This window comes from Lissotriton helveticus, chromosome 8, assembly GCF_964261635.1.
Source record: "Lissotriton helveticus chromosome 8, aLisHel1.1, whole genome shotgun sequence".
Classification (NCBI taxonomy): domain Eukaryota; kingdom Metazoa; phylum Chordata; class Amphibia; order Caudata; family Salamandridae; genus Lissotriton; species Lissotriton helveticus.
In genome coordinates, this window is record NC_136069.1 from 2245556 (window position 1) to 2269218 (window position 23663).

The 23663-nt window shown below is 48.6% G+C and overlaps 1 protein-coding gene across 1 annotated transcript in view; it reads right to left on the minus strand.

The window, feature by feature from the left end:
- Positions 1 to 22283, minus strand: part of LOC144773304 (NACHT, LRR and PYD domains-containing protein 3-like) — a 123311-nt gene extending 101028 nt beyond the window's left edge. Inside the window, exon 1 of the mRNA XM_078658245.1 lies at positions 22196 to 22283. Coding sequence (XP_078514371.1) covers positions 22196 to 22283 — 88 coding nt within the window. The remainder of the gene's footprint in view (positions 1 to 22195) is intronic.
- Positions 22284 to 23663: the final 1380 nt, after the last annotated feature.

The following is a 23663-nucleotide window of genomic DNA, read 5'->3' on the forward strand; positions in this document are numbered from 1 at the left end:
ACCAGTGTCAGGACCAGCCCTGGCTGGGAGTCTTAGCCCCCCTCCAGAAGTTCTGGTCTAGTGACTCCCCTGCTTCTGGCTATTATTATTATTTACATTTGTAGTATGCTACTGTTACCAAAAGATGTCCTGGGGCTAATAACCATCTGCTGCCTGAAGGCAAATGAGAAACACACAGAAGGGGAAGGAGAACCAGCCAAATGGGGTAACCTACAGAGCATAGAGAAAGGTTTTTATATCTTCCTAAAGGATAATAGATTCTTGGTGGAGCGAAGCAATGGAGGGTGCAAGTTCCATAACTGCGCGGCCTGCACCAAAACAGTGGGAAAGACATCTCATGCCTTCTTGAATTAGGGAACAATAAGCATAGTGGCACAGGCCGAGAGGAGCATACGGGTCCGGCCCGTATGCTCGGTGAGGAGAGATGAGAGGATGAGAGAGGACAGCAAGGGAGTGAGAGAATTCGATTGAAGAGGTCAGGGATGAGGAGAAATGTGAATTGCCGAAGAGAAGTGTGCACACGCACGGGGTGAAATCTTTCCTCAGTGTTACTGTGTGTAAAAAATTACAAAACAATGAAGCAATGCTACCCCAAAATACACAGCATCACATAACATCACTTACATTTTCTTCCCACACAATTTAGTCAAGCCTGTCGCGTAATTTGGTCCTCACCTGCCTCATAATTCTAGCAGCCCTGCCTACAGGTTTAGAATTTTTTGTCAGGAGGTGGTCCTTACGCCTCAAAATGTTGACAAGGGGGTCTCGGCATCCAAAAGTTTGAAGACCCCTGGTCTAAGGTATACACATAGCGTTGCTTGCAGTGGACACAAAGACACAAAACACAAGTCATATATAAAGCGTGAATTGCTCTTACCCGGGGGGCAGAGGCGTCCTCAGCCGATCCCAGAGTAGCGAGGGTCAGGGGGCTCCGCGGAGATCAGGCTGGGTCTTCCCTCTGGAATGAATGCCAGGCTCAGCCGGCCCACGGGGAACTTGTAGGTAGCAGTGCTTGAATTCTCCTCAGCCTCTGCCAGTCACTCCGGGCTGCATTCAAAAGCCTCCTCCTTCGCCCACTGGGCCTGTCTAGACAGAGGCCCTATGGCTATCACTCTTGGCACTGCGTCCTGGCCACCCTGCCAGACCAGGCCCGGTGCCAGGCCAGGCATTGCAGCTCACTCACCTTTTTAAAGTTCCGCTGCTGTGTGCTTGACTCACCCTTGGCCTACATCAGGTAGAAGTGAGGTGCATCGTAGCGCAGGAGTGGCGACTCTGCGCTGGGTGTGTGTGTGTGTTTGTAATACCACGGAACAAAACAGAAAGGCTACAGTACTGAACATTGTGTGCAGACTGCATGTGTGTGCTGGATGTATGTGTGTCTGTGAGAGCACAATGCAGGGAGGTAATGGTACTGAAAAGTATCGCCCCAACTCACTTTCAATATCTCTGAGTGATAGTTGCACACACTGTGCAGATGCGAAACCAGTGGGATTATGTTTATACATATATATGTACAGAATAGATCATCCAAAGGAGATTTTATGTTGAGTAGGTGATGTATCATTAATCTAACAGCAAGATGCAGCGTCACTTGGTATTAAACATTTCTATGTGTGCAGAAGCGTTCCAAAGGTATGGTGCTGGAGGGGTCTGGTTAACATCTGACTACAAAGAGATAACATTTTACATTACACATATTTTTTACATAAGTATATATATATATACACATCTATAGATAGATAGATAGATAGATAGATAGATAGATAGATAGATAGATAGATAGATAGATAGAGAGAGAGATAAGGTAACTATGCATATTACAGTTACTCACATTATCTAGTTCCTCAGTCCACAACCCCACTTTGGAGGGCCTGCTCTTTGCCTAGTTGAGACTATTATTGGTAGGGCCCACCACAGCTGACAGCAATCTTCAACTCAAAAGTTAGACGTCAGACACACCTGGACAACAAGACAGTAGCATGCGCACAGAAACTAACAAGACGTACAGAGTTTGTTTGAAAGTCACACAAAATACACTCTGCATAAACAGCGCATGAGAAAAAAAACCACAACCATTTAACAAAAATAAACTGTAAACATACCAAAGAACAGGAACACAACAACATGCAGGTAAGCGGAAGATTCCAAAACTTGGGTGGTGCCTGTCATTGGGAAAGCACCAATCTTCAGACAACAGTCTCATTGTTATGGGCAAGCAATAACAAACTGGCATGCACATTCTCACAAAACCCTAAGGCGTTGGTGATGAATGCTCTATCCAAAAACAATTTTGTGTAATATGATATAAAACCCTAAAACTGATTCCTGCATTAGGGAATCTTTCACAATCATTAATTCAGCCAAGGTGTCGAACATGAGACTGAAAAACATGATATTTATTATGTGTTCGATCAATAGCTTGTATCTGGAGAACAGAAAAAAACTGGCATGGTTTCATAGAATATATCACCTTTGCGCCACAACCCTTGTCTTTTTTTTATCAGTCTAATATGATGATATGAAGCCAATGTAAGATATACAGGATTATTCTAGCTGGTTGAGTGCTTAGATAGTTCCACTCAAACTAATCAGGAGTTACCTAAAACTGCAGGAAAGAACACTTGTTTAAAGAAACTTTCTTTGTGCATTAAAGCACCCTGATAAAAGATTTCAGGTCAATGATATGCTTTGCCATAAGAATGCCAAATGGGATCCTCTTATATATTTCAGGAAAATATGTATCTGAAAGAAACAGGTTAGTATTAGATTCCTTACCTTAGAATATCCCCAGGCGTCAGTCTGGATCCGGAAACTTTTGCGTAGCAGTACCCCTGCGCGTCGGAAGGCATCGTCTGCAGGCGTCCCCTGCGGCTCCGCGTCCGTCGTCGGTGTCGTGCGCCGTGATGACGTCGCTGGAGTATATAGACGCCGCCTCCGCGCGCTGACGTCAGTTCTTCTTTTTTCCGCGCCAGTTAGCGCAGATCCGAGAAGTGCAGTACTCCGGTCTTTGACCAAAGTTTTTTGTGAATCTTTGATTCTTGTTACGGTGCCAGTAGGATGCCCGGTTTTAAGAACTGTGACGACTGTGACCGCACGATGTCGGTCACGGATCATCACCGACTCTGCCTTCGGTGTCTGGGCCCCGACCACGCCGTGGACGACTGTGTCGATTGCCGGGCCCTGACGAGTAAAGCTAGGCGGGAGCGGTCCCGCAAGCTACTCGAGCTGAGGGTGTCGCCCCACGTCGAGAGCGGTCCCGGTCCAGCCGGAGGTCGAGGGAGCGGTCGAGGGAGCGGTCGCGGAGCCATCACGAGCGCTCCGGAAGTCGTCACCATTCCTCTGGTTCCTCAGGTAGGAGACATAAGAAGTCGGGGCGTCGTCATCGTACCCCCGACTCCCCCCGACGCTCGCGCGATGTGGCCGGGGGTTCGGGTGGCCCCACCCCCGCGGCTCTGCGTGGGTCGCCAGCGCGGCCTGCTCCATACCCTACGGTCCCTGGGCAAGGCGCGTCGCGTGAGGAGATAGAGGAGTTCCTCATGGCCATGAGGGCACTGTTTCCTCCGACGGGGCCTACGGCGCCTTCGGGCCCTGTGCTCCCGTCCGGGGGTCCTAGCGGTTCGGGTGCCCCTGCCTCGACGCCGTCGGGTGCTCCGGCTCCGACGCCGCCGGCGGCTCCGGCCCCGGCGCCGCTGGGACCCTCAGGGTCGACGCCGACTGGTCTACAGGCCTCTCCGGCGCCGATTCCATCGGGGTTGCCCCTGACGCCGCCCCCGCGCGGCGCCGGTGCTCCGGCGCCGGCTCCGGGCGGCGCCGTCCCCATTACCTCTCCGACTCCGGACGCGGAGTCGGACCGGCGTCGTCCGACGCCGAGTCCGCCGCCGATGGGGCCTGTGGACCCCGAGGAGCCGGTCTACATTGTTGACTCCGAATATGGGGAAGATTTAGAATACGGAGAGGGTTGGGAGGGGTCTGAGGACCCTCTGTCACGCGAGTGTCAGTACAATGTGGACTGGACAGGTGATTTGGGTGACGCCAGTGGTCTGGACGACTCTCCTAACCCTGGTTTTGTCTCGCCTCTTACTGTGGCTTCGGAGGCTGGGGCTGCTTATTCAGTGGTGTTGATGAGGGCTGCCAAGGCCTTGCACCTTGAGCTCCCCGTCGCGGTCGTGAGGCCTAACATCCTCACTGAGGTCTTCACACCACAGTCATGCCCACAAGAGCCACTGCTGCCGTTCAACGAAGCCTTGACAGACGTTCTTTTGGGCACGTGGTCCAGGCCCGCAACAGGTTCGCCTGTTGATAGGAACGTGGCCAGACGCCACCGTCCGTGTCCGGACGACCCCAAGTTCCTGTCCACCCATCCCACCCCTGAGAGTCTGGTGATCCAGGCCTCGACTTCCCAGACCGCATTCCCGTCGGCCCCGCCCGACCGGGAATCTAAGATGTACGACCAGTATGGCAAGAAGGTCTTCTCGTCCCTGAGTTTGGGACTGCGGTCTTGCAACACCGCATGCCTCTTGGGCCGCTACACCCACTCTCTGTGGGATACGGTCGCGGAGTTGCTGCCTGAATGCCCGCAGGAGGTGCGGGCGAAGCTCGGCAAGGCTATGATTGAAGGCCGAGATGCAGCAAGATACTCCATCAGGTGTGGTCTTGATACGACCGACTCGCTGGGCAGAGCGATGTCCACGACGGTGGCGATTCGTCGCCACGCCTGGCTGAGATCCGCCAACTTTTCGGCAGATGTCCAAAATACCTTGATGGACATGCCGTTCGATGGCAGTCGCCTGTTTGGCGACAAGGCGGACCACGCGCTGGAACGCTTCAAGGACTCCAGGGTCACGGCCAAGTCCTTGGGTCTCTCGACCCAGCGCCAGCAAACGGGTTCGTTTCGCTCCTTTCGTGGCCAAGGAAGGGGCGGTCCCACATGTGCTGCCAGCCACGTGCCGCAGAACACTTCTCAACGCGGTGGCAACCGTGGAGGCCGCCGTGGAGGCGGTCGGGGACAACGGCGAGGTCAGACCACACCTCCCCCCGCAGCATCGGCCTCTAAATCCTCCTAGTCCGTGCTTTCAGGCCCATGTGACGCCAGTGGGTGGCAGGGTTCGCCATCACCTCTCCCGCTGGTGCACTATCACATCGGACAGGTGGGTGCTGCAGCTCGTCCGAAGGGGCTACTCCCTCCCCTTCGAGACCACTCCTCCAGCCATGCCACCGCAGAACCACGGTGTGTCGGGGGACCACTTGACACTTCTGCAGGAGGAAGTTACGGCCCTCTTGGCCAAGGGGGCCATCGAGCGCGTTCCTGGGCCAGAAGTAGGATGTGGTTGCTATTCCCACTACTTTCTGGTACCCAAGAAGGACAAAGGGGGTCTACGTCCTATCTTGGACCTAAGGGACGTCAACGGCTTCCTCCGGAAGGAGAAGTTCAAGATGTTGACATTGGCTCAGGTCTTGGCTGCTCTGGACCCGCAAGACTGGATGGTAGCGTTGGACTTGCAGGATGCGTATTTTCACATCTCCGTCCTGCCGGCCCACCGGCGTTACCTGCGGTTCACGGTAGGCCAGGAGCATTTTCAGTTTATCGTGCTCCCCTTCGGCCTTACCAGCGCCCCACGGGTGTTCACAAAGGTGATGGCGGTGGTCGCAGCCCATCTGCGCAGATCAGGGGTGTCAGTCTTCCCCTATCTAGACGACTGGTTGTTGAAGGCGGGCTCGCCCCAGACAGTCGTCCACCACCTTCAGATGAGGGCAGACCTCCTGCATGGGCTGGGGTTCTCCATCAATGTGCCGAAATCACACCTGTGTCCCTCTCAGAAGTTCCTTTTCATCGGAGCGGTTCTCGACTCGGCGCAGTTTCGGGTTTATCCTCCGGAACGGCGAGTCCGGGATATACAGGCCTTGATTCCCGTCTTTCAGCCGCTATCCCGGGTTTCGGTCAGGTTGACGCTGCGGCTGCTGGGGCTGATGGCTTCCTGCATCCTTCTGGTGCATCACGCCCGGTGGCGGATGCGGGCTCTGCAGTGGGACCTGAAGTTTCAGTGGGCCCAGCATCATGGCAACTTGTCCGACCATGTCTTGATCTCGGAGGGCACTGCGAGACAACTGCAGTGGTGGCTTACGGACCGCGATTGGGTCAGAGGCAGATCCCTCTCCCTTCCCCAACCGGAGCACGTAGTTGTGACGGACGCGTCGCTCCAGGGCTGGGGAGGCCACTTGGGAGAGGCGGAGATCAGAGGCATCTGGTCTCCGGCGGAGTCCCGGTTCCATATCAACATGTTGGAGCTGCGGGCGATTCGCCTAGCACTGAAGGCATTCCTCCCCTTTGTCAACGGGAGTGTAGTGCAGGTGTTCACGGACAACACCACCGCCATGTGGTACTGCAACAAGCAGGGCGGAGTGGGGTCGTGGACCCTTTGCCAGGAGGCGCTGCGTCTCTGGCAATGGCTGGAACGTCAGAGCGTGACTCTGACGGTTCAACACCTGGCAGGTTCTCTGAACGCCAGGGCGGACGAACTCAGCCGTCGGTGCTCGGTGGATCACGAATGGCGTCTGAACTCGGACGTGGCGAGAGGCCTCTTTCTGCAATGGGGAGAGCCTTGGTTAGATCTATTCGCCACAGAAGAGAACGCGCAATGTCATCAGTTCTGCGCGTTGGAGTTTCCAAGACGGCACTCGCACGGCGACGCCTTTCGGCGCGAGTGGAGTTGCGGTCTGTTGTACGCCTTTCCGCCTATACCACTTCTGCCCAGAGTGCTGAAGAAGATCAGGCGCGACCGGGCCCAAGTTATGCTTGTGGCTCCGGACTGGGCTCGAAGGTACTGGTATCCCGAGCTACTCAGCATGTCAGTCGGTCCCTCGATCCGCCTGCCCCTTCAGGAGGACCTTCTGTCGCAGCAGCAGGGGACGGTCCTCCACCCGAACCTGTCCAGTCTCCACCTCCATGCGTGGAGATTGAGCGGCGACAGTTGAGGCCATTTGACTTGCCTCCTGAAGTTTGTAATGTGATTCTGGCAGCCAGGCGTCCCTCCACAAAGTCGGTATACGCCTGCCGGTGGAACAGATTTGTGGCATGGTGCACAGCAAAGGCTGTGAACCCTCTTTCTGCCCCTCTTTCCGAGGTTCTCCTCTTCCTTCTCTCTCTTGCCCAGCAGGGCTCTGCTCTGGGCACTATCAAGGGCTACCTTTCTGCCCTTTCGGCCTTTCTACGGCTGCCTGATCAACCTTCTTTGTTCAAATCCCCTATTGTAACGAGATTCTTGAAGGGCATCACGCACATGTATCCACCTGTTCCGTTCGTGATGCCTCAGTGGGACTTGAACCTGGTTCTGACCTTTTTGATGTGCGCTCCCTTTGAGCCACTTCATTCCTGTCCTCTCCGTCTCCTGACTTTAAAGACGGCGTTCCTGGTTGCCATCACCTCTGCCAGGAGAGTGAGTGAGCTCCAGGCTCTTTCTGTCAAACCTCCTTTCATGTCCATTCATCCAGACAAGGTGGTTCTGAGAACTAGACCTTCTTTCCTGCCCAAAGTAGTTTCTGCTTTTCACATCGGGCAGTCCAGCACCTTACCCTCCTTCTTCCCGCCTCCGCATCCTTCAAAGGATGAAGTGCGGCTCCATCGTCTGGACCCAAAACGTGCGCTTTCATTTTATATGGATCGCACACGCCAGTTCCGGGTGGATGACCAACTGTTTGTTGGCTACGTGGGTGCGAAGAAGGGAAGGGCGGTGCATAAACGAACCATCTCTCGGTGGGTCGTCCTGTGCATCAAAGCGTGCTACTCTTTGGCTCGGAAGGAGCCTCCTGTTGGGCTGAGAGCCCATTCCACTCGGGCCACGGCGGCTACTACTGCCCTGGGCCGGGGAGTCCCCTTGCAGGACATTTGTCAGGCAGCTACGTGGGCCTCGCTGCACACGTTTGCAAGGCACTACTGCCTGGACAGTCAAGTCCGGAGGGATGGCTTTTTTGGCCGTTCTGTCCTCCAGGACTTTCTGGTGTAAGCTGTATTGGTTCGCATACCCACCACCGGGGTTGGTATTGCTGGGGTATCTATTCTAAGGTAAGGAATCTAATACTAACCTGTTTCTTTCAGATGAACAAGTTACTTACCTTCGGTAACGATATATCTGTAAGAAACAGTAGTTAGTATTAGATTCCTTACCGCCCCGCCCATCCTCCCCGTTCTGCGAACTGATACATAGGGTTAAGGTCATCCCCTTCAGGGCCCTAGTTTCGCATGGCACCAGTGTTGGTTCTTCCATGGCTCTGCGTGTTCTGGCGCGGAAAAGCTGTGTGCAAAGAACTGACGTCAGCGCGCGGAGGCGGCGTCTATATACTCCAGCGACGTCATCACGGCGCACGACGCCGACGACGGACGCGGAGCCGCAGGGGACGCCTGCAGACGACGCCTGCCGACGCGCAGGGGTACTGCTACGCAAAAGTTTCCGGATCCAGACTGACGCCTGGGGATATTCTAAGGTAAGGAATCTAATACTAACTACTGTTTCTTACAGATATATCGTTACCGAAGGTAAGTAACTTGTTCTTCATGCAGTGCTTAATTTGAAGAAATGTAGGTGCCAATGCCCATCTCAGGAGGCCACTGCAGCCTGCACCACCCATTGCCCCTGTCAGCGCTGCCAATGATAGTACCAACGCAAATACTTACCATCTTACTCCTACAAGCGTGACAATTCAGACTATTGCTGGCCATCCCAAGCAATAAGGATGGCTTGGGCAGCAGCTATTCATTTTTAATGTATATTGACATATTAAACACTGTCATTGAGCTTTTCTCAAAATTAGACAGACCGCTCTGCCATGTGGTAGGCTGTCATTAGTGTCAGTGTTGAGAATTAAGTGCCATTGCTGAGCATTGGAAACCACTGCCTCAAATTTAGCACTGGTTTCATGTAGTTTGTAGAAAGCATCACCTGATTACAGTCATGCCTGATGCAGTTAAGTTTAGAGTATAAAAGAAAAATGGGGCTTTGTGCCTCGGGTAGTTATTGTCTTGTATGTTATAGCTGCGCATTCGAAGCTCATGGCATAGTATGCGTAAACAGTTAATCAGCTATTAGCACTTGCCCCTTCTTTGCTTGTGATCATTAGTACTGAAGCTTGCATATGAGGTCAGTGAGCACTGCTGTGATTGTAGAGAAACAGGTGAGGGCACACAGAAGCATTGACACTGTAGCAAGTGTGGAACAGCTTTGATGCGGCAAATTTTGGGCCGCACTCAACTCACTCAACATGAGAGGATAACAAACAAGCATGACTATCTAATCCAGGCAGCGTTCGGGCCATGCCCTCATTTGAAGCCCAGGTAAGGACGCAGAAGAGCGATAGAAGGGCAACTGAAAACAAGCCCCGGTCTCTCTCGCTCTGTCTCTTGCTCTCTTTCTTGCAAACACACATTGCCAGCAGTGCCGCAGGTTTATATGAGACATGTCAATTCAACAAAGACACATGTATGGTTAGATGTCCCTGCTTGCAAAGCATAGATAAGAAGATGTGTGGCACCGCTAACAGCTCTCATTAGAAAGTGTCCACAAGCACATTCAAGTGCTACAGTGTCAGCCACATGCATCTCTGGCCCAGTTATTGCCCAATTTAAGCAACTACTTACACTGGCAGGAATGCAGAGCACCACTGCAGCAAGCAGTTATTTATTTAGCAGCAACTGACTGCTGCAAACGTACTTCTCTCTTGTCAGAGGAATGAAAGGAATCCATTAAAGTCAGATACAATTTTGACATGGAAATGATGGGTGCCAGCATTACTATTGTTGAAAAAAATATCTTTAGCCAACCCGCACACTCACAAAGATGGTGTCTTGATTTTATTGTGGTGAAAAGGGAACTGGTGGACTAATGTGTGGGGATGGAGTTGATGTCTGGGCGCTGTCTCAACTTCAGCAGCATGGAACCTTTACATTGCCAAAGATTGAACTATGGAGTACCATTCAAATCAATACTTCAATTTTCACGCAATCAACACTCTTACAACCTACATCCACTCACCCACCACGATTATGTAGCTCTGTAGAAAGATTATATGAGCGAGAATTCAGGGAAGAAGTGCTAAGCCACTATTTGCACTATCTAGCAAAAGGTGGGAGACACTGCACTCTCTTGTCAGCAAAGTACAGTGTTTTGCTATAGTACTCCACACGGGTGTTGGCATATTCTACATATGTTAATGTCTAGTCTGTTCTCTCTGCCTTCAGCATAGAGTGTGTTTCTGTGTGTGTGTATTTGGGACAGGGAGGGTGGAGGACGGGTAATGCTCAGTATGGAATGGTTTAGGGTTTTGTGTGTTTGTATGTGAAGGGCACATATTTTGATTCTCTGTAAGTCTCAGTTGCTCTGGTTCATTTTCATTTCGGTCCTCGGTATTTGCCACTGAGTATGTGCAACACCTTTGTATTGTTATGTTTTTGCACGCTGCGTGCGTCCTGTACTATCCACAAATGTGATATATCTGTGTATGCGCATGTGGATGCATATGTACAGTTGTCCTTGTGTGTGTCTTTGTTTGCATGTCTATGCTTTATTCAGACAACTCAACAAACATCACAGACCAAGATGTTTTATGTAAGTACTTGTTAAATAAATTGTGTCCGGCGTCCTTCCATTGTGATCCTTGCATTGTGGACAGGTCTTTTGGCCATAGATGGGTTGTTCTTGTTCTTAGGTGTGAAGTTTGGATTTTTCAAAATCCTCTGACTTTAGTGATATGTAAAAGTTGTATCTTTGAACTCATGACACACAATGAGACTCTCTTAAAAATGGCATAACCCAGTATTGTCCTTTCCCCAAATTGGCACATAAAGCACTAGAATATTTCACATGTCCCTATTCAATGCATTAGTCATTTTAGCTATTTTATTCCAAAATTGAGCTTTAAATGGACTTTTGATTTACTCTTTTTCAACATTTTTACAGGGTAAGGGAACCTCCTATCAAAACCTTACTTGGAGGAAGGCTCCCTTGCTGAAATGCAGATCGGGCACTACATCTGACTTTCAGCAGTACCAGTTGAGGATGTTGGTGGAGGCAATATAGGAAGTGGGTGGAGCCAGTGGAGGAAGTGGGTGGAGCTGAGGAAAGTGGGTGTGGCCTCAAAAAAACATTTGAGCACCTGAACTTCATATTTTACAAATTAAGCACTGACAATACTTATGACAGTAAGTATCACAAAAATAAGGTGGGTTCCCAAGGGAGACCAAATCACATACAAAGATAAGGGAATGTGACTATCATCCAAAGTCGAGAGCTGACCCAGATGACTTAGAAGTGCCGGGAACCAAGGAACCCCTCAAGGTAAGGACCCAGGAACCCCACGGAAGCTGTGTGTTGAATGAATACAAGGCTGCATGCTCAAGGTAAGTCAATGCGGGTAGTCACGGTTATAGTTCTTAAGAAAAAGGACCCTTTCCAAAGGCCTTGGAAGACTCCCCGTGGAAGATGGTCGGTACGAGAGTCACCTCACCCATGGATACCAAGGAGATCAGGTTACCTGCCCCAGGAAGCCGGGTGCATGGATAAGAAGTGAAGTCTGGAACTCTCGTTGACCACAATGGAGGACTTAAAGTGGATGCTGCGGATAAAGAAGAGCTGGAAGAGTCCGATGGAATCCAAGGTTGTATGTTGGAAGAGGAGTTCCTATAAGCAGAGGGAACAGCGTCTAGGTCCCTCGGTGTGACCAGGGGCATGGAAGTCAGGTGCACAACCATGTCAACTGTTACAGAAGAGGTGACGGGGCCTTTGTCCTCTGCAGCTACGTGGACCAGGTGATGCTGAGGACGACCAGGAATGGTGTAGAAGCTGTCCCATGTTGGATGCCAATATCCAGGGGGTCGGTGTCCGGTGAGAGCGCCAACAGGCCTTGGCAACGGCAACTCGGGGAAGAAGACAAAAAGGTACTGTGTCGGGACCAGCAAGGTCCAAGAGGCTTGCCACTTTCAAGTAAGTCAGGATATGCCCTGAGAAAGCATGGGAACCTACGGGAATCAAAAGCAGACCCTCAACATGTCTGAAGATCACTGGGGATAAGAGTTGTCCGACCTTAGCAACGGCCAGCCGATGTGATACACAGAGACTCGGTTCTGGCAGCATCGGTGAGGGATCCTGGCCTCAGACTAAGTCTGAAGACAGTGCGGGCCTCGAAGACATTGCAGAATCATCTCGTATGGTACTGAACCTGTTGGAACCCGTAGGACCCCAGGATCAGCAAGTCGGTCAGCTGTGTTGCGGTGCCTGCAGATGCAGGGGAGTGACTGCTTCACTCCAAGGGAGATTCGTTTGGATGTCTTTGGATGTCCAAAGGCCCAGGATGCAACATGTATGGAGCATGGATACTAATGGTTCAGTGACTTGCAGAACGCAGAGATCGGGAGCAGATATATTCTTCCCGGTCACAGTCTCAGTTCCTGTAGTGAAGTTCAATGTGGTTAGTCCAACTCAGTCAGCACGACGCGGTCGGGTTGTCCCGCCAGTTTGAAGAGGAAGCGTAGTAAGACCTGAATCAAATCGCACAACAAATATAGGGACCCACACACAGGTAAGACCCTAGGCACCCTAAGGGGAGGGTTGGGATAATTGAGGGGTCCCTTCCAGAGAAGGGGCTGGACAGTGGGGAGGATACTCCCATGTCCTTTATCTAGTTTTTGTGCCAGAGCAGGAGCCAAAGGCTCTCTGAGCGGGTTTGAATTCAAGTATACAAGAAGGGAACCAAATGTGCCCTTCCAGCGGAAACGGTGGTGATGGCAAGCAACCCCACCCCGCCGAATACACCAAGTACTGTCTGGGAGTTGGTCACACCTCCCTCTGACAGGGAACCTATTGTTCTACCTTCCCCTGCTCGTGCTTGGCCCAGCATCAGGAGGGCAGATTGTGTCTGTGTTCGGCAGCTGCCCTAGGTTGCTGTCAGACTCTGTAAGATCAGGAGCATGGAGGGGCCGTACCCTGGATGGATACAGTGTTGGGGTTGGTTCCAACATGTTTGATAACAAACATGCACAGGTGCGGTCCAGCCAGTTTAATTTAATTTGAAAGGTATATTTGTAGAGCGCAGCGAATGCCCTTGGGCGTCTTGGCACTAGCGATGGTTATCGTGTAATGACGCATGGCCTCTCTATATCGTAAAGGCTGATTCACTGACAAAGTCTGGAGAATGGACTACTGGATTTCTAGGGGTGGTCTGCTCATGCAGGGCCACCCTCACTCTCGGAACCGAGCACCCTGCCTTTGGGACAGAAAGGCCTGCTATAGGGGTGACCTAAAGGTTTCAAGTGCAGTGATATTAGATATAAGGAAACATATCTTTCGTGAGGGGTCCATGCACCAACTCACACAGGCTGCAATGGCTGGCATAACATATGCTGCAGCTCATGGGGGACTCCATGCCCTAGGTACCTGAGTGCCATATACTAAGGACTTACAATTGTACACCAGCAGCCAGTTAGGAATGTACCAAGGTACTCACCAAAGCCAATTTAGGGAGAGAGCACAGTGGCGGGGGGCCTGATTAGCAGGATCCCAGTCAGACTAGTCAGAAAAACAGTATGACACAAGCAAAAAGTGGGGGTGACCATGAAAGCAGATCCTACTTTCCTGCAATACTGTACAGCACTCTCTGGAAACATTGCCAGGGCAGTCATTAGGAACTTACACTCCCTGTTAACAACACTAATATAGGCAGGAGGTTGCAGCGGGGTAGCACGGAGATTCTTCATCTCCCCTTGGTGGATGGAGGTTTAGCTAATCTGGAACTGTATCAACTGGCTTCTCAGTTAGAACATGCAGAGCGCTGGCTGTCTGACGGGGACAACTGGGAGAAAGACTAACTTACAGATGACTCAGGAGTGGCCACATTACCAAACATGCTACATGGAGGGACTAGGGGCGGTCAGATGGTGCCTTACCTAATTAAGCACACACCCTCTCTCGGGGAGCGTGCAGTGGAATTGATGATCAAGAGGGCCCCATTTGCACAGGAGTTTATGTTTTGGGACCTTCCGGCGTTACGCTTGGTATCGGAGGTGGTGGATGTTAATCCATGGAATATGGGACGTGTCTGACTCTGTGTGATCTCTACCCAGTGACATTTATGTTTGAGGAGGCACAGGAGGCATTTGGTCTGGGTACAGGAAAGTTTTTATTGTATACAAGCATGGTTGACATAGTGCAAGATATTTGGCCCAAATACCCTGATGTCCTGCCCTCAGAACTATTCAGGATGATACTGGGATTTGGTGGGTGCAGACATTTAGTGTCACACAAGTACCAAGCCATAATTGCAGATCTGCCAAGAGCCGCGTCTCGGGCCGGAGAAGTGTAGGAGGGGGATCTCAGAGCCCCACAATGGAAAGGTATATGCACACTGGTAAACAGGGGTCAATTAATGCACGGTTCAATTTAGTTCATTTTAATTATGTACATTGTACACATGTTACCCGAGTGGTCCTGCTGGGTTCCTTCACGTGGCTTGGCACTGTCCACTGGTCTAGGTTTATTGTGAATCTGTGATGCAGAGATTGCGTACCATTGATGGGGTGCCGGTGACATTGGGCCTGGTAACTTGTCTCTTGGGGAATGTCAAGAGGAGTAAGGGAAGGAAAATTGAATGGAAGTGTATACAGTTGGCCCTCCTCCCAGCGAAGCCACTGGTGGCCATCACGTGGATAAGCACCAGAGACCTGATGTAACAGGGATGGATTAAGGATGCTACAGAATGGGCAGCGGCTGAAGAGGTATGACTTTGACAAAGTAGAAGGGATGAACGGGCTGAGGTGGATCTTCATAGATGACTGGGGATACTTCATAGTTTCAGGGAGATGGATAGAATTGTGGGAGAGAATGAGCAGCTTCCCGAGGATTGAGGTTCAGTGATAGCCATGCCAGGCGGGTTTGCTACACAGGGGAAGAATTTTGCAAGTAATGATTTCTGTTGTATCTTATATCTTATTGTGTACATTGGTCCCTCGATGCCGTTAGAATACTGCTGTATGATATGCCTAAGATGTCGGCTCACCTCTATGTAACTGTTACTAGTACTCTGTTTGTACTGTATTGAATGCATATAATAAAGAACTTCTTTTAACAAATGGTACCGCTGGTACCGAGGGCATTGGGACTGAAGAGGGTTCACTGGGGTTGCAGCACAAACGGTTCCACCCTAGGGAGCTCTCACTAAATCCCTACAAACTGCCATTGCAGGCTGCGTGTCTTGGTGGAGAGAAAAGCTACGAGCCGATATGGCACACAGCCCTGCATGAGGTATAGTCAATGTAACTGTCAAAAATATGTTTATTTAGATCAAAATCTTTAAACAGGTGTAAAGGCATAGCTACAAGGTTAAAATATTCTACAAAGAGATAGTAAAAATCATTACAGATAAAAATATTCCACTATAGTTTAAAAAGACTTACACACACTATATACATATCTTAAAAGCAAACACAAACAAGATATCACTTTTTTAGGCACATCCTTACCCTTTAAGAAATATTATTAAAAACAACCTTTTTTCTCTTAGACAAGTTATATAGTTCAAATATTTTAAAGTTCCTAAAAATTACTCATGGCTATTTTGGAAATTCTGGAATACTTTTGTGTACTTCCCTAGAGCAATAGCGATTTCGATAGAGGGCATTTCTGTTAGAAGGTTGACCGCCTGTGCCCTTGTTCTTATATCATATTTTAGAAATATTGGGCTCAGCCACAGTTTACGCTGTTCTAATATTGTTAGGCAGTCAAGAAGGATGTGCACTAGGTCTCCTTTGGTGCCCAAATTGTACCTACAACACCCTTTATGGTCTAACATTTTTAATTCATGATCTTTATTTATTAACCACAGATTAATCCCAATTCGCATCCTTAATATCTCCTGTCTGTACCAGCGATTTGGTAGGATATCTAAATAGGGGAACCAGTTTCCCTTTGACCAAGAGTGCATCATAAATTCTACTGATTTTTTCTTTGCAAGGTATCCCATGTCAGTCTTTCTGGATACTTCTTGCCCGTTAGTTTTCAGATCACTCTTAGTACAGACTATTTGTTGGGTTTCTTGGCACAGCTCCACCTTTAGCCCTTCACAAGCCTGCACCATTCTTTCCCTACAAGCTTTTGCCCATTTTAGGTCACTGATTTGGATCTCTTTCCTACACCATTGTGCAACTTTTTGGCCTTTTGTATTTTCCAATTGTTTCCAAAATCTGATTAACGCAGCTTGTACTTGTACCCCCCAAGACTTTGTTCCTATTTCCGTTCTTATTGCTTGATCCATTGATGATTGGGGTAGGGATAGTAGGCTTTTCAGGCATTTGCCTTCCTCCAGGTCCCAGACTCCCTTACAGCTCAAATAAAGGATTTCCGCGCCATAGAGTACTTGTGGGGGGTATCATTGCATTAAAGGTTTTAAGTAATGGACGGTGTGACATATCCCCATACTCCCGGTTAAACATTTTTAGTCCACCGATTGATGTGTGTGCTTTTGTTTTTTGGGCTTCCAAATGAGTATGCCAGTTTAATGTCTTATCGAACCATATACCTAGGTAATGATATCCGTTAACCGTTTCCAGTTTAAGATCACCTAAGAACCAATTAAACTTAATTGCCTTTTTACCAAAACATAACATTTTTGTCTTGTCTGTTTACTATTAAAAATTTCCTAGCACAGTATTCATTAAAAGATTTCAACTTTCTTTGGAGGCCTGTCTCTGTCTGGTCTACTATTACCAGGTCGTCTGCAAATAAAAGGCAGGGCACCTTTTTTCCGTCCATTCTGGGGCTTGCACTACCCTCGACCTCTAGACAGGCGGGTAGATCTGACAGGAATATGGAGAATAACTGTGGGGCCAAAACGCAGCCCTGTCTCAGGCCATTTGCAATGGGTATTTTTTGTGTTAATGACCCTTCAGTGTCCCTGATTACTTGAGCCCAATTAACTCGGTGTAGTTCTTTTATAATAGTAAATAGGTCTTTGGGGATATTTTTCTTTATGAGAGTTTCCCATAAGCAATCCTGGTCTACTGAGTCGAACGCTGCTCGGAAGTCGACGAAACAGCAGCATAACTTGCCGTTTTGTTCCGTTGACTTCCTTGCCATTGCCCACAGTGCAAATTAGTGATCTATCGTGGAGTGTCCCTCTCTGAATCCTCCCTGTTCAATGGGTACGATTGAAAACTCCTCGACCCATGCGTTTAGTCGATTTAACACAATTTTTTAAAAGATCTTCTCTCCTACATCTAGAAGGTTAATCAGTTTATAGTTTTGTGGTGCGTCCATGCTACCTTTATTATGGATTGGCCTGATTACAGCGCCCTTCCAATTCAGTGGAGTTATACCTTCTGAAAGTATTAAACGGAACATTTGGGCAAAGAGTCTTGCCCACCACTTTAGCTCTGACTTTAATATTATTGCGGGGAGATTATCGGGGCCTGCCGCACGAGTTAGTTTCAGTTCTTTCATTATGCTTTCTACTTGCTGTTCTTTGAAATCCAATTTAAGTTCTTCCGATATTTCCTGCCAGGGTTGGGGCTCTATGTACCCTTGGGAATCTCGTGCCCCATACAGTTTCCTTAGATACTCCTCCCAAGCCGCCTCGCTAACGACACATTTCATTTCTCCGTCTGTTGGACCAAACGCTGCTTTTACCATTTTCCAGAATTGCCTCAGGTTTTTATCTTCAATTGATTCTAACAAGTTTAACCAACATTTCTCTTTGTATGATCTTTTTGCATCAGTAACCATTTTTTTAAATTCAATTTTCAACTTATTTAAGTATTTTTCTCTCTCATGGGAGAACTTTTTCCTTTGACTTCTTTGCACTGCCCGTATCTCCCTTTTTTTAGATTGGCAGTCAATAGAAAAACATTTCACTCGGCTAACCGGGATTTTTGTACTATTTCTTTTATCCTTTGTAGTTCTATTCTTAAGCACTGAACTACTTGGGCTATCTTCTCTATAAACCATTCCTAGCCCCTACTCCCAAAATCTTCTGGTTCAATTTTAAGTTGAAAGGCCTTTAATTTTTCCTGATACTCCTCAGTTAGTCTTGTCGTCACACGTTTGGGATACTCAACTTCTTGTGTGATCACTTTATCTCTATGCACCTTTCTTCCCCCCAGTATCATTAGATGCAGTGGAATGTGGTCACTAATTTCACTTTGATATATCTTGAATTCCCGTACTAGGCGGAAATTCCAGGCGAGCATAAACATGTAGTCAATCGGGCAATTCTGTGAGCCTATTTTGAAGGTCTTCCCTGCCGGGCAGTCTGTTTTAACTCTGCCATTTAGGCAGAGAAGACCCCTTCCTCCTAGAAATTTTACTAATTCCATATCCTGTTTCGAGGGATCACATACTGGGAAACTAGCATAATTTATTCCATAAACATCCAACAATTCTCTATTCTAGATATCAACCTTCTTAGGGTATAGCTTATGGTTAAAATCCCCCATGATTATCAATACATCTGAGACATATTGTTCTAATAAAGAGTCAATATCCTTTTTAAAATTTTCCACCTCGATAGCATACTCTGCTGCATTGTCCCACTGCAGATAAACATTTATAACAATCAGCATTTTATGTTTCTTTCCCAATGTCAGTAGTTCTAGTCTACAAGCCAATAGTCATTTACATTTCGTTTTTATCGGTGTTACTTCTCTTATTACTTTTGTTGAAACAAGGGGCATTATTCCCCCCCCCGATGGGCGACCAAATCTTTTTCTCTTGGCTGGTTGATTTAATTGTAGGTAACCATCCATGAATGGGGTCTCGTCGCATATCCGAGTCTCTTGTAGGCAGGCAATTTCCACTTTATTTACTACTTCCTTTACATGCTCTTGTTTTATCTCATTGCCAAAGCCGTTTACATTCCATGTCAAGAGACTTAGACTCTGCGACACCCCCCATCCTATTCTACCTCGCTTAGACCACCATCTTCAGCCCTTTCCTCTATGTTTCTCTCTGAGGATTCTCCCACGTAACTTCTTTGGCTCCAGTTATCCCATGAGTCATCCTTTCTTGTATCATTTACCACTATGTTCAGGAGGCTGGCATCTTCTTTATTATCTCTTATTAACTTCACTTGTCTTCTCCCTAGACCTGCATGGCACTTTAGGAAACTACTTCCTGAGAGGCCATTCACTTCTCTCTGTGGTATTATCCTTATTCCCGCTTGGGGTATCTCACTAGATGCTTTTATAATTGCCATTTTTACCAGGTCTGAGTGAAGTAAAACTTTTGTTATTTCCTTGCCATTTTTATTCTCTATGAAGCCCACCTGCCTCAGATCTTTTGTGCCGATGCCATTCAGGCTTCTACATTTGGCAAAGGAAGTCAAAATCTGTGCCCTGTTTAGTAATGAGGTATAGGTAAGTGACTCCTACGCAGGCCTTATCAGTCCTAAGGCAGGGTGCACTGCATCCCATGTGTGGATATATCTGTATGAGCAGATATGAGCTGACAATGTCTGAGTCCATTCTTGAATATTGTAAGTGCACAGAAGAGCCATAGAGCGTGCATGTGCTGGATACTTGTCATTATGAGTTTCCAAGCTTCATGATAGCTTCACTTTACCGAAAGGTGTTTGGTACCAAACATCTTGTATTAAATACATCCTCACTGATGCCAATGTTAGATTTATTAATAAATGCACATAGGAGTTCCTTAAGAGGGTCCCCTGAAACCCCACCAGCACTGGTGTGGTCTCTGACTAGTCAGAGCCAGCATGCCAACACCAGACATGGTTCAGACCCCATAGGGGGCCAGCGCTCTCAGAGACCAGGAACAGAGCCGGCTCTGGGCAGAGCTGTTCACACCTCCCCAAGGCAGGAAGAACATTTCAGAGTGCAAAGCTTCGAAGACCATGCCACCTTTGAAGTGTGCCGCAGGCCTCTGCTGTTAGACGCGGGCGCCAACTCCCCCTGTCCTGACCCCACTTTTGGGGGCAAGACAGGCAGGGACATTGGTAAGATGAGGAGGTGTGTCCAGATTTGGCCAGTACCATCCCTAAGGTAGAACAGGCAATAAGGACCCGACTTTTCCATTTCTTCCATTTTAGGATGGGATGAAGCAGCCTATCAGGGTATCAGGGTCACGGTTGTGCCCCTCTCACAGGAGGTTGACACTTAGAGAGTGTAGGCACCCTAACGGTGGGTAGCCCATGGTCTACAACCTGATACTCCTTTAATGCCCCTAAATTCAGTATTTAAGTGGCATCCCTCAACCCAGAACTCAGATTCAATGGATGCACAGAAAAGAAAGACAAAAAAGAGCTGCTGAACCGAGGACTGAAGCTCCACTGCAGACAATTGGCACCAAACCCTGCCTGCTGCCCCAAAGACTCGACAATCATGGCCTACTGGCTCGTCCTGCAACTCTGAGGCCTCCAAAAACCCCAGAGCACCTCCAGTCTTCAAAAAATCACCAAAGAACTCCCTTGGAGTAGAGGTGCTACTCCCCTGCAGCCCACAGTCACTGAACCCATGAAGTCCGGTTTGTCAACTTGCTGCTCCACGGCAACTCCGACGCATCACTCAAACCAAAAGTGGTGCACCAACTGTGGAAGATAGAATCTGTCTCCTCACAGACTTTGGAGATACCAGGATCTACTGGAGCCATGGTGCACCAATACCCAGGGTACCATACCCCCAACAGCTTTCACTGTGATGAAGAGTCCAAGTTCACAGGAAGCAAGCCCCCATTGAGGGATGTCGAGACCCTTGAGACCCACTTCGTGAGTGGCCCAGTTGTCCCAGAATCGCCTCCCCATGCTGTCTGCTCCTGACTGCTAGGACATCTAAACCTACCGAGCCCAGCTGACCTACCTGCTCTGCACACGGCCAGCATTGCCTTGGTAACGATGATCCAGCTATGCTCCGGTTGTCCTGAGGCTCTTGTGACCTGCTCCCTTGGGTGGGACCCCTCAGACTTACCTTTAAGTTCCCTTGGACAGTGTGCTTTCAAGTGGACTCCTTCTTCATAGCACACCAGCTGCCCTGGACCTCAGCACCCTGCTCCCGGCCAAATCCAGAACACTCCAGAGAATCTGCTTGTGGAACGTTGGGCCTGACCTTGCTACTTACCTACATCCTGAAGGCGAACCTTGAAATCCAACTGTGTGATTTTATGTGCGATTTTCTCTTTTACCCATTGACTTCAATGGTGCCTGATTGCACACAAAAGTAATTTATTTTATGAACTTGAAAAATTCATAACTTAAAAGTTCTTGGTCTGAAAAATTGCATAAAAATTGGTGTTATTTAGATAAATTGGTCTCGGATTTATTCTTGAGTGTGTGTCTCATTTATTGCCTCTGTGAGTACAACAGATGCTTAGCACTACCCTCTGATAAGCTAAATGCTCGCCCACACTACCACAAATAGAGCGTTAGTATTATCTACTTTTGCCTCTGTATACCAATAAGGGACCCACTGGACTCTCTGCACGGTGTACTTTCTTTTTAGTGCACTCTATAGAGAGTCACTGTCTTACATACACCGAGTGTAAGAGCGCCGGCAATGGTACATTACAAGAAGGATCCTGGGGTCCATTTTGGGAGGCCGAGGTCTGCATGGTGAAGACGTGAGAGGTAGAAGAATCCCCCCAGACAGATTTGTGTATTGCTGCATTCCTGTGAGCTGGGTGGGACCCCCTGGAGAAGGGAGAGAGGGGCTCTCCCTTTAGACTTCAAGGTTGCTCCTTGATTTAGTGAGAGTCTGGGCACATATCAGGAGGAGTTGGGGCTGATAAAGAATCTTGTGCAACGCTCCCAGATTACATCTCTAGTGAGATTTTCTATAATGCATTTCTTCGCACTCTTGATGCAAGCATCTTCAGTAATAATTGTGTATCTGTCTGCCAGGAATCTCATTGTGACTTCCTTACTGTTGTGAACAGGGTAGATTTGGTCATAAACGTATATTTACAGCTCGGTTTACCTTTGTGAGAGGGCCCAATATATCTAGATATAGAGGACAAATATTGGGCAACTGTGTATTATGGGTCTGTGGAGGGGTGTGCAAAGTTCTACTATTTATCACTTTGCATATATGTTTTAACCTCCCTAACAATATCAAGTGTGAGGACGGCAAAGTCTATATTTTTTATTTTCCTTTTCTTTTATAGGGCCATGATCACATCACTAGGCAACCCTGTGGTACTGGTTCCAACAAGAATCTTACCTCCCTTTCTCCTGTAATGAAGTTCCAGGCTCAGGTACTTCAGAAGTGGGCTGGGGAAATATGCTTTTAGTTTCGAGCTGATTCTCATGTTTGAGTGACCGCAGGGAAAACAATTCCCTGCAAATGGATGCCCTGCAAAGTTTCAAGCAACAGGATGGCTGTGACGCATTAGGAGCAGGCAAGTTTGTACTTTCCATTGCCGTAATTCTATAAACATAATGTGGGGTTCCCGTGACATGATGTTCAAGCATGAGTTAATGATTTGTAAATGTCTGTGACCCGGATCCCTGGAGACAACTACACTGTGCGGCTTATTCCACCGGATGAGGGATTCTTGAAGGCCGGGTCTCGAGAGCGCCTGGGGAAGTATTCCGGCCACCAGAGACGCTGAGGTGAGACTGCACTACCAGGCTGGGCCTGCCGAGTGCCCGATTGAGCGCCTGCTGGGGGGCTGAGTGCAGCTGTAATTGGGGCTAAGCAGGTGATGGTGGAGGGCGGCATTATCCACTATTGAGACTAGAGGCTGCGGGTCTAAGATGCGAGGAGTGGAGGCCGAGTTTTGCCGGAGGACGAGACGAGGTGTTCCAGTCATCCGTCCCGTGGGCTGCATCGGACAAGTACTCTTCAAACTTTTCCTCGACTGTGGAGACCCTGCCATTTGACCGATGCCCGGTGGAGCTACCTGTTAGCTGAAGAGGAGATGGGCTGTGGATCCCCCTTGGCCGTCACCTACCCAGCTGGACTTTGGGAAGACGTTACTTTGTCTCTCTGTCGTATCTCCCTCCTACCCCTTCACCCTACCACCTTCCCCCTCTACGCTCCCTTCTTCTTGCCTTCTACCCCTTTAATGTTTTTCTGTTGAGACCTATCTATTTGACCAATGCCCGGTGGAGCTACCATATAGCTGTAGAGGAGATAGGCTACGGATTCCCCCTCGGCCATCACCTACCCAGCCGGACCTTGGGCAGACTTTCCCTTCGTCTCTCTGTTGTATATATACCCTACCCCTTTCTCCCCTACCCCCTTCCCCTTCTCACTCCATTTTCCTTTTCCTCTATGCTCCTTAAATGTTTTTACTGATATCATTCCTATGGGCCTGTAGGCCATTAGGAAGAAATGGGAAGGTATTCCTTAATTGCGACTCGAAATTTGGGAGTCGCAATTAAGGAATGTTTGGGAATGGCTCATTTTCTAGCGATTCCTACATGCATAGGCTTTTGCAATTCCTTAATTGCGAATCCTTAATAATCGCAATTAAGGAATCGCAAAAGCCCACATTGATGCACATTGATAAACTTTTGTATGATGAATAATGTGTCAGGGAAAGTGGATGTTAAGTGTTGCATGTCTGTCAGGCTCTGACTAATGTCTAGGAGAACACATTTCCAATCTGGGAGCCAACACATGATAGAGGCTTGACAGGGGCGCCATGATCACACTGGCAGATCATGTGAAGATATGTGGTAGT